Here is a 14,333-nt window from a genome sequence, read left to right as displayed (position 1 = left end):
CATGCACAACCTTGAGGCGGATGGACTACAACAGCAAAAAACCGCACCGGGTACCACTCATCTCCACTATAAATAGGAAAAAGAGGCTAAAATTTGCACAAGCTCACCAAAATTGGACAGTTGAAGACTGGAAAAATGTTGCCTGGTCTATTGAGTCTCGATCTCTGTTGAGACATTCAGATGGTAGAGTCAGAATTTAGCGTAAACAGAATAAGAACATGGATCCATCATGCCTTGTTACCACTGTGTAGGGTGGTGGTGGTTGTGGTGTAATGGTGTGGGGGATGTTTTCTTGGCATACTTCAGGCCCCTTAGTGCCAATTGGGCAACGTTTAAATGCCACGGCCTACCTGAGCATTGTTTCTGACCATGTCCATCCCTTTATGACCACCATGTACCCATCCTCTGATGGCTACTTTCAGCAGGATAATGCACCATGTCACAAAGCTCGAAACATTTCAAATTGTTTTCTTGAACATGACAATGAGTTCACTGTACTAAAATGGCCCCCACAATCACCAGATCTCAATCCAATAGAGCATCTTTGGGATGTGGTGAAACGGGAGCTACGTGCCATGGATGTGGATCCCAAAAATCCTCATCAATTGCAAGATGCTATCCTAACAATATGGGACAACATTTCTAAAGATTGCTTTCAGCACTTTGTTAAATCAATGCCACATAGAATTAAGGCAGTTCTGAAGGCGAAAGGGGGTCAAACACGGTATTAGTATGGTGTTCCTAATAATCCTTTAAGTGAGTGTATGTTTGAACCCATGACCTATGCGCTGTGCACACATTGCTCTTCCAAGTGAACACCCCAGTAATTATATGTAAAATAAGAAATACATTATTTAGTTAATTTTGCCTAAACCATGATCTGGATCCTCACAATGTAGGTGTTTGTGGTTTTGCTCTCCTCACACCATCAGACCTGTCTTCACCACCCACACAAACAAACAGATGCTGAAAATGACTCACGTTCACACAGAGACAGGTACACAAACATACACACACACCCCTATTAACAGCCAAATATCTCCCCCTTCATAGAATCTGTACCTGTTCCTGGCACAGCCGAACTGCCTGGTGCATTTGGATCTGTCAGGCACTGACTGTACCGTAGACTCTGTGAGTTGACAGTCTGAATTTGTTACTGCCAAACTGCTTTTTCTCACTGTGATTAATGTAATTGTACCCTAGACATGAACAAAACAATTTATCATTGATTTCAGATTAATTTTCCTATCATATTTAGTGGTTATAAATTGCAGAATTATACAAACCGCTATTTTGCTCCTCTCTTTCTTCCTTCTTCCGTTATCTTGCTCAGTTATTTGGAGCCCTGCTGCGAGGCTGCTGTGCTGATCTCTCGTACTTAAACCTCTCCAAAAACTCCTTCTCTCACAGGTAAGCTAGACTGCCTCCCCTGAGGTAATCTGTCACTTTTAAGACAGCCTCATGGGTGAGGTTGCCTTCCACAATTCACAGACAAATCATTGTGAGTCGGTTTGACTTGTCATCTGTGGGTTTAATCAAAGAAGACAGGGTCCTTCTGGAAAGACCAGTTATCTGGTTATCATAGGAATCAGCAATGCAAATTACAGCATGATGTAAATCAGTGTTTCTCAACTCCAGTCCCCTCCAGAATGTTTAGGAGGCTGATGAGTTTAAAGGAAAACACCACAATTTTTCAATATTTTACTATGTTCTTCCCTCAACTTAGACTAATGAATACATAATTCTCTTTTTTCAATGCGTGCACTTAATCTTTGTACAGCGCATCGTGAATGTGTTAGCATTTAGCCTAGCCCTATTCATTCCTTAGGATCCAAACAGGGATGAATTTAAAAGCCACCAAACACTTCCATGTTTTCCCTATTTAAAGACTGTTACACGAGTAGTTACACGAGTAAATATGGTGGCACAAAATAAAATGTGATGCGATTTTCTTAGAGGATAAAAAATGACAACTATATTGTATGGCGGAAGAGCACTTAGTTTGCAGCACTTCAACCTCGGGCGCAGCAACATCATAATTTTGTGCCACCCTACTTACTCGTGTCACTTCTCATGTAACAGTCTTTGAATAAGGAAAACATGGAAGTGTTTGGTGGCTTCTAAATTCATCCCTGTTTGGATCTTAAGGAATGAATGGGGCTAGGCTAAATGCTAACACATTCACAACGCGCTGTGCAAAGATGAAGTGCACGCATTGAAAAATAGATAGGGATGTATTTATTTGTCTAAGTTGAGAGAAGAACATAGTAAAATATTGAAAAATGGTAGTGTCTTCCTTTAATTATCAGGTGCTTTATATAGGAAGACATCTCAAATATTCTAGGAGGCGGGGCCCGGGGTAGGGTGGCCATTCGTGCCAGTTCCACCGGACACGTTCTGAACATGTTTTTGGGTTCGTTCTCCGGAAGTTGCGTGGCTCGACCGCATACGTCATCGAGGTTCTCACGTTTCAGTTAAAATACATTACGATTTATTTCTTTAAAGACAAACAATCATTGTAGTTTCATTCTTACCTTGAAATGTAACAGTTGCTTTTCTGAAATTAAACCCCGAAATATTAAACTTTGATTACGTATGCGGTCGACCAACGCGACTTCCGGAGAACGAACCCGAAAACATGTTCGGGACGTGTCCGGCGGAACTGGCACGAATGGCCCCCCTAGCCCGGGGACTGGAGTTGAGAAACACTGATGTAAATAATTAGTCACATCATGGCATTTATGGCTCAAGTGATCTGCTCAGAAACAGTTTGACAGTACATCCAAGTACCAGTTTAAGAAGGTTAGCCAAGAATGACTTTACATGGGGGTGGGATGCTTCAGCATCTAGAGAGAATTTGGTTGGACAAGAAATTTAATGACTTTAATGAAATTTAACAACTTTTTTTGGCGTGTGTGACTTAAGCTGGGTACACACCACAAGATATTCGGGCTAAATTTGTGCCGATTTTCCCTTTACGACAATCCTAGGTACAGTACAGTCCCGATCATCTTCGTGGTTATGCCAATTATCTTATCAGATTTTCCTTTGGTCCACGGTGCATTAAGAGCGTCTTAATCTGTTCTGAAACACGTCGGGGACGCTCCGATCGCAAATCATAAATATTCAACATGTTGAATATTTACGAGCATAAATCCTTTTGTGTGGAGGAAGCCTCGAGGACATACGTACACACTCGCTGTAGATTGTCACGTGAAACGAAACGATACCCAATCAGAAAGCGAGCAGATGAAAGATACAACCATAAAAACTACATGAAGCAACATGCACAGCCCAAAGTGAGATGGACATCAGAGATGTATAAAAGCAGTCCATTGTATTAATGACATTACTTTATGCCCGTTATTTGCCATGTTTGTTTACTGTGACATCACGTTTGGACACGAGAAGCATTGAAAGATTTTCGCGAGATTTCCTGTGTTCTCAGCTGAGACTCGTGAAGTTGTTAGTGAAGTTAATCTGATGGTGCGTGGTGTGCTGTCATGACCACATAGCAGAAATCTACACACTATAGGAACAAACGTGTTAAATCGTCAGTTTTTTTCATCATGCTCGTGGTCTCTCACATTTTGAAAATCTGATAAGATTTAAAAAATCGTTGTGTACCTAGCTTAACTATGTGTTTTAAATGCTTGTATTTTCTGAATGGATATTTTCTCAGCGTTTTGGACCATACCAGTTTCAATATAGCTATAACCAAGCATATTTACACTTAATAAGCAAAAAATAATTTTGATTTCATGGGGACTTTAATGCAAAACTTACCATTAGTATATATTAGTTTAAAATGCACTAAAAACATACCATTAGTATAAAAACCAAGTTAATGGAAAGTCCTTGATGGCTGGACCAATGTGTGTGTGCGTGTGTATGCATGCGCGTGCGTACGTAGCTGTAGGCTGATCAGATACAGAAACACAACGATCCATCTTTGTACCCAACTCCCTCTGGAACCACGCAGCAATTCCATCTTTCCTCTCACCACGCTAACGGCATTTTGAGGAACTCATAATATGAAAGATGAGGCTAATTTTAGCAGGCTTATTGTTCAGATTCAAAGGTTGCTGCATGCATTGTTCCTTCAAATTCATTTGTTTTTAATTGAGTTTGAATTTGCAGAGGGATAAGCTTTTGAAGATGATTGGGTGTCTGCATATTGAACTCTTCTCCGTTTCTTCTTTTACAAACACAAACACGGTCTCCCTCTCGCAGTGCTAATTTCATCAACACCCACCCATACTCCCACACTCGTGAGTGCACATGTGCAGAAATGTAGAGGAAGATGAGATAAGATAATATTTTGCCCTTTTTAGATAAAACCATTGTATTAATCATTGTTAGCGCCATGCTCAACCGGTAAAGCTACAGCATATTTACTTATTTAGCAGATGTGGTTATTTAAAGTGATGCACAAATGAGAGATAACATATTATATGTTGTCATTGAGCTAATACAGTAGTAAACACCTGCATGATATTAAGATTATTACACATTTATTTGTGATGGCAGGAAACTGAAAACTATAAATGCCCCATCTTGACATACTACTAAAAGAGGAAATCTTATACATGAACACCCACACACATAACCACTGCACACGCTTTAGCATTCAGGCACCTTCCTATGAGTGACTCAACATGTGGGCATGTAAGAAATCTGGTTACACCAGCGCTATGTGAAGACAGTAGAGCTCATGAATATTGAATGGGAATGTTCCCATAACACATTCTGCATATACTCCTCTCTGTCATGGACATACTGTGAAACACAGAAATGTTATCATGAGCTGTCATGTTTCTCTCTCTCCGTCTCTTTTCTGGCTCATTTTCCTTGTATAGCTTTGTCTCACCTGGATGAATTATTTGTTTGGGCCAGCTTTTTATGCCACAAACCAAGACGGCGTGTTCAAATGTTGAACGTTGTTAAAATGTTTAACACGTAATTGAATTACAAACAATTCGGTTTCTAAGAAGCCTCAGGGTATTCTTTGGAGCCCTTCTGCAGTGTTGCTCGGGGCTTGTGAAGTGTTTTACTTTTTATGTTTCATGAATAAAATTCCCCCTTCATTTCATTTTAGGAAAGTGAGAGAGACTATTCCTTCTTTTCGTCAGTTCTTCAGTTCAGCTTTCAGCCTAACTCACATCAGTCTGGCTTCGATGAAGATGCCCCCGGATGTGCTGAGGTGAGCCTGCGCTGATTTGGTTGTAACCTGGTTAGTGTGGTTGTAATCCCCACAAATTTGGCTTTTACATTTAAAGGCGAGGTGCATGATCTCTGAAAGCCAATGTTGATCACCTAAAAAAAACACAACCCCATCCCAAATAGAATCTGGACCTACTTTTGATAGACCTGCCCCAAATGCAACCCAGGGAGCAATGTTGGTTAGTATACACGCTACTTACTGCTAATTGGCTACAAGTGTGTTTTGTTACTCAGCCCGATTCCCTTTTCCAAAGTATTTTTCAAAAATAATGCACCCCCCACCTTTAACTTAAAGGAAAACACCACTGTTTTTCAATATTTTACTATGTTCTTACATCAACTTGGATTAATTAATTCATACATATCCTTTTTCAATACATGCAATTAATCTTGTACAGCGTGTCATGAATGTGTTAGCATTTAGCCTAGCACCATTAATTCATTAGGATCCAAACAGGGATGAATTTAGAGGCCACCAAACACATTTAAAGACAGCACAAATTCAAAATAAAACTTTTTTTAATAATTTTTTTTTTTTAAGATAATGTCACAAACATGCTTTTTATAATTTTTTTCATATAATGTTATGTATGTTATTTAAAGACATTTATATTTAATTTTTGTGTGATATTAAACTACCTGTTAAAATTATTTGCAGCATCCGGGTTACCATTTGTTATTTAGTTTTGAGCGGTCGTTATCTGAGAATAACAAACCTGCAAGTTTCGCAACTGACCAATCAGAATCTAGCATTCCAACAAGCAGTGTTGGGGGTAACGCATTACAAGTAACGTGCATTACGTAATATTATTACTTTTCTGAAGTAATGAGTAAAGTAACACATTACTTTATAAATGCACACATTAATATTAGAGTTACTTAAAAAAAATAATTCAAGTAACTTTTCAGTTTAATTAACTCTTTCACCGCCAGCGTTTTTAAAAAAAGTTGCCAGCCAGCGCCAGCGTTTTTCATGATTTTCACAAAAGTTTAATGTCTTCCAGAAAATGTTCTTCTTCAAATATATAAACATACAATATACCAAATGAAAGAACAGACTCTCTGCTTTCAAACAAAAAAAACGTTTCATCCTTCCTTTAGTAGTTCTTTTTTAATCAGCTTTTGAATATGGGTAGGTTTCTGCAAAAACACCACATTTTGAGCAAAAAGCAGAGATAATTCCATTTTTGTGACGGACTTTTCATAGAGATCCCATTCAGAGCGATCTTTAAAACAGACACGCACATGCAGCAGCTTGCCATAGGGCAATACTTCCGGGTTTAAAAAGTTGCGGAAGGGCGCCACCTAGTGGATAATAGCGGTATTGCGGAAAGACGGAAAAACTCGTCATTGGCGGGGAAGCGTTTTCTCTTGATTGACAAGATATCTCGTCAATGGCGGGGAAAGAGTTAATTTGATTAAAAAAAATTATAATAATTTTCTCAATTAAACTGAATGTAGTCACGTTCAATTACACACGCTATGTGTGCGCGACTGAGTGGGAACAGTTGGAGTCAGAAACGCAGATGGCAGGCCAGAGCTTGACATTTTTGCGATGGAAATATGCAATTTCTGAATGCAGAACTTCTCAGTCATAAAAACACCTGCAAGGCCTGAAAGAGATCAAGCCCAAGACCTTAGCCAAGTAAAAAAAGTAACGTAAGTATTACTTTCCATTAAAAGTAACTAAGTAACGCAATTAGTTACTTTTTTGGCAAATAACTTAATATTGTAATGCATTACTTTTAAAAGTAACTTTCCCCAACACTGCCAACAAGCCGTGTAATAATAACACATAGAGAGTATCAAATAATTTTTTTATGTACATGTACTCATGTGGAAAGTAGGCCTGTAATAAGCGGGATAACATACAGCCATTCAATTGTTATTGCAAATAAATCCATTCAGGGTGGTGGAAGGCCTGTTTGGATTTATTCTGCAAAAACAACTTGCTGGCTATACATTATTCCTTACACGTCACATTCTCTCTACTTTAAAATGACTCAGAAATCTCTTAACCAGGCTGCACATAATTAATTCTTAACCCTGGGTAAAATAAGAAAAGTGTAAAATATGGAAATATATAACCCAGGATTACATTAACTCGAGTGTCAGATGCCTCTTGGGAAACAATTTCAAGCCCATTAGAACAACGCTCCGGTGATTCATTTCCACTTTTGAGAGCTCTGCGGCTCTTACTGGGGTCAGAATCGAGACGCTCACGCAGATGCTATTTTGGGGAGCTGTAATGATTGAAAGAATTGTTTCAGTCACGGCCATACTTCCTCATAGCTCACAAACACATCTTCACTCCCAGTCAAACACAGTGTTCGAATTGAAGGGGGTCTGGGGGGGTCCCGGACCTCCTATAAGCCTTAAGGGACCCCCCATAAAGCACAAAAATATAAATTAGGGGGGTCCCCTGGTTTTTATTAAAATTAAAATACTACATAAATTTAAAATCCTCATTTTGCGTGTCACAAAGCGATACTGTCCATTATTTGTCCCAATTTCGCAATAAAATAATTCAAATGACTTCTGTCCGAAATAAAGAAACTCGCAAGTGCGCCTCATGCTGTTTTCTGGAGGAATTGACAGACGAGTGTCTCTATCTGCATGTGGAGTATTTTTTACCTCAGTTGCGGTGAGAATCTTTAGTAATCTTTAGGTTAAAGGGTTTTTTTTAAAAATCTTCGCAAACAATTATTTTATAACAGTGGCAAAGCTATCCACTCAGACTGACGGCTGGTCAACCCAGTCACACAAAATATTTTATTAGGAAAGCAGAAGAAATCACGCTTAAATGATAATAAATGATAGTCTCTTTAATACTTAGCCTATCACTCAACTACGCATCTTTCAGAAATAAATAATTATTTGTAGAAAGTATCTTTTGCATGTGTTTTTTTAAACCTTGGAAAAATGTAACATGCAGGGCCGAAGTGGGACTCATTTTCAGCCCTGGGGTTTCATGTCTTAGACCGGCCCACTTTAGTTCACCACTGACTATATTAAAATAATATAATTAAATCCTCAGTGCACTATTCTTTGCAGCCTTGCAATTAATATATTTTCCAAAAATATTGTTTCCAATTCAATGCAAATAGTCTAAAAACAGTTATGTTTTTGCCATAATCATGCAGCCCTACCATAAGGTATTTTAATATTATTCAATTAAACTTATTCAAAAACTGCTGAAAAGGATCAAATGTTTTCCCCTATACTTTTTCCCCTAGCGTTTTGCATGAAATAGATGAAGAATAACTATTAATAGATTAATCATTGTTACATATATAACTTACCGGTAGATATAAAAAATACGACATTTACCTTTTATCAAGTTATCAACTGCTGAAAAGGAACAAATGTTTTCCCCTATATTTTTTCCCCTAGCGTTTGCATGAAATAGATGAAGAATAACTATTAATAGATTAATCATTGTTACATATATAACTTACCGGTAGATTTTTACCTTTTTTTTACATTTACCTTTTATCAAGGTATCAAGTTGCGCTCAAGTTTATTTTAAATCTAAACGTGCAGCAAGTGCACTCAAATAGACGCGTCTAAAACAAAACTTGTGTTCACAGGCGACCGCTTTGAAAAGCAGAAGGCGGCGGCGCGTCATGCGTTGTACATGCGTTTTAAATGAATATGGACCCTAATTATGATTATGAACGCAAGAATTACTTCGTGGTCGGAAGCTGGGGCACAATCAACTTGGTCATAAAGCGGTGGGGACGTATACCACCCGCAAATTACGCGAATGGGGCTGCTGTGAGTGCTGGGGACAGCAACCTTCAACCTGGTGGCATGATAACTATCTTTAAAATTATGTATCTTTAAAAAGATTAATTATATGTAATTTATACAGTGAAGAAGACAGTGTTATTATTCATTTGATTCTATTTATGTACCTAAATACTACTGTTAGATCTTGCTTTATTTGTAACTTTGTTCTTTTCTATTTTTATATGCTCATAAGTTTTGCTGATCCGAAAATGATTCAATCTATGACTCAAAAAACGCAATGTAATCATTCATTTTACCACTACTATATAGTAAAATTATGTAATTTAAGAATGAGTCCACCCTATTTCACCCCTATTCTGTTTTAAAGTTCTGCCCTTGCCGGTGTTTCACACTAATTTGAGGGGTAAACTTTTTTTAGAGTTTGAGTTAAGGGTAATTTGGGGTTTCTTTGATTAAAACCAGGATCAGATGATTGTTGATCAAGGACGATCACATCTTACGTTGTGAAATCACAGCGACCCTATAATGAGGGGGGTGGGGCTTGGCCGGGGGGTGGGGCTTAGCTAGGGGACCCCCCATAAGCTTTGACATAATTCGAACACTGGTCAAACACCTGATTTCAGCTCTATTCTGTTAACACCACGATCCCACACAGGAGAAGTCAAACTAATCGTTAAGCTCTTAATCCTTTAAGACCTGCATAATGTTTGGATGTTGCCCATATAGACCTTTTATAATTTGATTTATTATAGAGATCAGCTATGACAATAAAATAAACGTATTTTAATGAGCCATGTAATATTGTCAGTAACGGTGCTTTTTTGCATCTCTTTACTGTCTCATCCCCCAGGGCTCTCTTTCTTGGGCTTTCTTCCAATCCTCACATCACCGACCTGAACCTGGACATCAGTGGCTGTGAGGTACTCCCACCCCCCTCGTTGCCTTAAATCTGCCTTTATCTCTAAATGCCTATCCTGCTTTCTGTGGCTATGGCCACCAATCCTTTTGAGATATCTCTGCAATCGAATTAGTCACGCTGAAAGATTTATAAGGTGTCTTTAGAGAGTTTAGTGTGCATTCATCCCTGCAGGGACACAATTGCCTTGATTTGACCTCGTTGAAAACATTTATTATGAAATCTAACTCGTATGTCCTTCATGTCTCTAATTAAAGGTAATCTGTTTATATAAAACTAAATTGTGTTGTTTTATTGTATTGTTTTTATAGCTCTACTGTAAAATTTTTCCTGTAAGTGTTGATATTATAACATGTTTCTATTCTATTACATAGTGTCATCCTTTAAAAGGTCAGCCTATGTTTAGTAAACATCATTTTTATCCCTGTGGAATAACAGTGAAAATGTTATTAAAGGTATTCATTTTTTGTAGCCAAGATGTCAAGGTATGCCTGTAGAGAAACCGACTTTACAAAATAAATCTTGAGAAAAAAAGTTTAACACTAGTTCCACTCTCACATTCATACTCCAAAAAAATGCTGGGTTATTTTCAATCCAGTGTTGGGTCGATATGGGACAAACCCAACCGTTGGGTTGTAGTGCAACCTATTCTGGGTTGTTTCATCCCATTGCTGCGTCAAATATAAACAATATATAACTCAGTTACATTGTTTATATTTGACGCAGCAATGGGATGAAACAACCCAACATAGGTTGCATTACAACCCAATGAGTTAATTTAACTGGCTCGGTTTGTCCCTTTTTGACCTAACGCTGGGTTGAAAATAACCCAGCATTTTTTAGAGTGCATATGAAGAGTTCCTATAAAATCCTATAAATGCATCTGAAATGTTTTCTAAATAAGCATTTTTTTATCAGGCTCTTGTGTTTAGGTTCAGTAATATCACTTAAATACCATTGAAAATGTTATTAGTCAGTAATTGAAATGCCTTATTATACACTTTTGTAACATTTCATTGTTAAGTCTGTATTTAACAAATTTGACTGTCTTTCTCTGCAAAACCCTCTAAGTGTAGTTGCAAAATCATTACCGTATTTTCCAGACTATAAGTCGCTCCGAAGTATAAGTCGCATCAGTCAAAAATGCGTTTTGAAGAGTCAAAAACATATGTAAGTAGGACTATAAGTCGCGTTTATTTAGAAAATGATTTCACAAAATCCAAGCCGAAGAACAGACATTTAATCTGGAAAGGCAAGTTATTCAACTAAACAATAACACAGAACAGCAGGCTGAATAGGTTTCCATACATGTTAAAGTAATATAAACAGTTATTTACACGATACACAATAGCATACTGAACATACCTGAGAGGCTGAATAGGCTATATTAACACGACAAGCCTAATCAAGTTCAAAAAGGTCCCCAAGTCATTCTGCATCACTGAATCCATTGAATTACATAAAACAAGAGCAGCATAGAGCGGACTCTCGCGGCTGTAGACGGTAATGGTTTCTCTTGGTTCATATGAAATTATTTTGACGTATAAGTCGCACCTGACTTCAAGTTCCAGGACCCGCCAAAATATTAAAAAAGTGCAACTTATAGTCCGGAAAATACGGTAACTCTTTCCCAGCCAGCGTTTAAAAAAAAAGTTTTTAGAAGCCAGTGCCAGCATTTTTATGATTTTCACGAAAGTTCAATGCCTTCCAGAAAATGTTCTTCTTTAAATATATAAACAAACAATATATCAAATTAAAGAACAGACCATCTGCTTTCAAACAAAAACCATTTCATCCTATCTTAAAGCAACACTATGTAGTTTTTCAACCTTTAAATAATGTCTCTAAAATGATTTCAGTGATAGAACAACTCTTAACTGGACTAATTCTACTGCTGCTGCAACCTAAGCAGCCTCCTAGCTGCTACAAGCACACTCTGAAAGTCGAGGTGGAGGGTAGAGCACACAGCCCTGCCCCTCCCCCTGCCTGCAGAAGAGTGTCTGATACCAGGCACTGTTGCACTTTTCAACCACATGGGGGAGCTGTAAGTCAATTTTACATGGAAACTACATAGTATTGCTTTAATTTGTTTTGTTTTATCACCTGTCAAATATGAGTAGGTTTCTTCAAAAATACAAAATTTAGCAAAAAGGTGAAATAAATGCATTTTTGTTAGACACCAGATGATTAAAACACACAGAGTTTTTACTTTTAACAGAATAAATAGTTGAGTCTTTTATAAGTGTAAAAGCGGAAATATGGATTGCCGCAAAAACTCTCATTGGCAGGTATTGTGTTTTCTCTTAATCTTCGCCAATGGTGAAGAAAGGGTTAAAGGTGCAACTAGAAACACTGCAAATGTTGCAAGTCCGAATTCAAAAGGTAAAAATGAAGAATCTGAACTACACATTAGAGGGCGCTGTGATGCATGCGCCTCCACATTAAAGTCGTGCAAAACTACTTTGAAAAATTTACATTTAACAGATTCAGCCAACAAACAGTATTTCTGAATGGCCTGTGGCAATGATTTGAAGCGAAAGTTTTGATGAACATATACTACGTGTCAAGAGCATTCGGTTAATATCATCTCATTTTTGAAGAAGGTGGCTTTTAGCGGCTTTTGCTTCTGAACTAATTTTATATAAATAAATGGCTGGCCACATCTATAATAAATAAATGTAAAGTGCTTTTAGTTTTTAAACACATTAATTTATTTCATTTGACAGATACTTTATGCATTCAAGGTGCATTATGTATTTTATCAATATGAGTGCTCCCTGGGTATCAAACCCACGACCTTGGCAATACGACAGTATAACTATAATAGTTAAACTGTTGTAGAAGTATGAGCGCTTGCACCTATAAATTAAACATTTTTGAGTCTTTGAGTGTTCTTTCTCCGCCCCATGTGCTCTGTCTTCCCCTATCTCTTTTTCATTCTCTGTGTGTGTGTCTCTCGCTCTGTTTGTCTGTCTTTCAGCTCAGGTCCGCAGGAGCAGGAATAATACAGGATCTGTTCCCTAGAGTCTCCTGCATCAGCACACTGGACATCTCAGACAATGGTGAGACATCCAAGAGCAGAAATCAAAGAAAGCTTTTGTCCAACTCTTCTCTCACTGACCTTCAACCTGTCTCTCTCCCTTTCTCCCTGCAACTTTTTCTCCATTCCCCATTGACTCTTTCCTGCACATTTCTTTGGTTGTTTCAGGGCTGGATGCTGATCTCCTCTCTGTCATTCCTGCATTCTCCCGACACCCATCTCTCAAACATCTGCTGCTGGGCAAAAACTTTAACATCAAGGGCAGGTACTTGATCTTTGTCTGTGAAACCGATAGATGATTTTTCTGAAGTGACTTTACAAATAAACATTTTGTTGCAGTTTTGAAATCGGTGACTCCTAATTCAAAGAAACAATCCTGGTAGACATCAACAGCGGCTGTGGCTTATTGTCAGTTATCCAAGAAAAGAATTTATATTTGGCCTTCAATTTGTACGAGTGAACAAAAAGCATTTACAGTAATGAACTAACGTTGGAGGCCAAGTAGGCAAGTGTGCTGAGGGGTTTAAAAGCAGAAATGTGAAGTTTGTCTTTCAGGATGATTCTGTGGCCCTTGAACATTAAGTTCAATTGTTTGTTTGATCTGTGAAGTCTTTTTGAAGTATGACTGTAATTGTATTCTAGGAGAATGAACGTCTGGTTTTGTGTTCAATGTGGGTGATGTCAGGACATTATAACATTGCACAGACAATTGATTTTTACATTTGGCAAAAATATTATCCAAGGTGCCTTACATTGCATTAAAGGCAAATCAAACTGATGTTGCTATAGGTCTTTTAAAAAGAGTAACTGCACTAAACCACAACACTCAGAGACTAAAGGAGCACAGATACAACAGATATACAATCTGGTACAGGCAGATGAGGTAAACATGTTAGAAAAGTCTGTGAAATAGTTTGCAATCGCAAATCGAATGGGAGCTCACAGTAGGCGGTTCTCATGAAAGCATAGGGCAGAGGAGGAGACTGGGGGCAGGTGTGTGAAGTGTCATTAATCTTTGAGATGATGGAGAGTAAGTGTGTGTGTTTTCTGTGTTTGCAGGGTTCTGGATGAGGTTTTGCAGAAACTAGTGCATCTAGTGCAGGAGGAAGAATGTGTGAGTGTTTTACAAACATTGTGCATACACAATAGATACATACTCATGCACATCATTCTTTATTTTCTAGTGTGACATTTTATCGTTTTTTCCATATTTACCGTATTCTCGCATCAGTCAAAAGTGCATTTGAAGACATAAAAAACATATAAACATATGTCGCACTGGACTATACGTCACGTTTATTTAGAAAATGATTTTAGAACAGACATTTAATCAAGCCAAATCAAGTCATTCTGTATCACTGAATCCATTGAATTACATAAATACAGGAGCAGCATAGAGTG

General features: G+C 37.9%; 1 protein-coding gene across 7 annotated transcripts in view; it reads left to right on the top strand.

The window, feature by feature from the left end:
• carmil3 (capping protein regulator and myosin 1 linker 3) overlaps positions 1-14,333 on the top strand; it is a 73,521-nt gene that overhangs the window by 35,513 nt on the left and 23,675 nt on the right. For all 7 annotated transcript variants that reach the window (XR_010532278.1, XR_010532277.1, XM_065267418.1 and 4 more), the window contains 7 exons: positions 1,054-1,131; positions 1,334-1,410; positions 5,099-5,203; positions 9,827-9,896; positions 12,873-12,954; positions 13,101-13,197; positions 13,992-14,046. Coding sequence is in view for 5 of the 7 variants with exons in the window: in XM_065267418.1 (XP_065123490.1) it covers positions 1,054-1,131; positions 1,334-1,410; positions 5,099-5,203; positions 9,827-9,896; positions 12,873-12,954; positions 13,101-13,197; positions 13,992-14,046 (564 nt within the window). In the remaining 2 variants the exon portion in view is untranslated. The remainder of the gene's footprint in view (positions 1-1,053; positions 1,132-1,333; positions 1,411-5,098; positions 5,204-9,826; positions 9,897-12,872; positions 12,955-13,100; positions 13,198-13,991; positions 14,047-14,333) is intronic.

Source organism: Paramisgurnus dabryanus, chromosome 6, assembly GCF_030506205.2.
Source record: "Paramisgurnus dabryanus chromosome 6, PD_genome_1.1, whole genome shotgun sequence".
Classification (NCBI taxonomy): domain Eukaryota; kingdom Metazoa; phylum Chordata; class Actinopteri; order Cypriniformes; family Cobitidae; genus Paramisgurnus; species Paramisgurnus dabryanus.
Note: the sequence above shows the minus strand (reverse complement) of the source record. Positions and strands in the feature narration are given on the sequence as shown.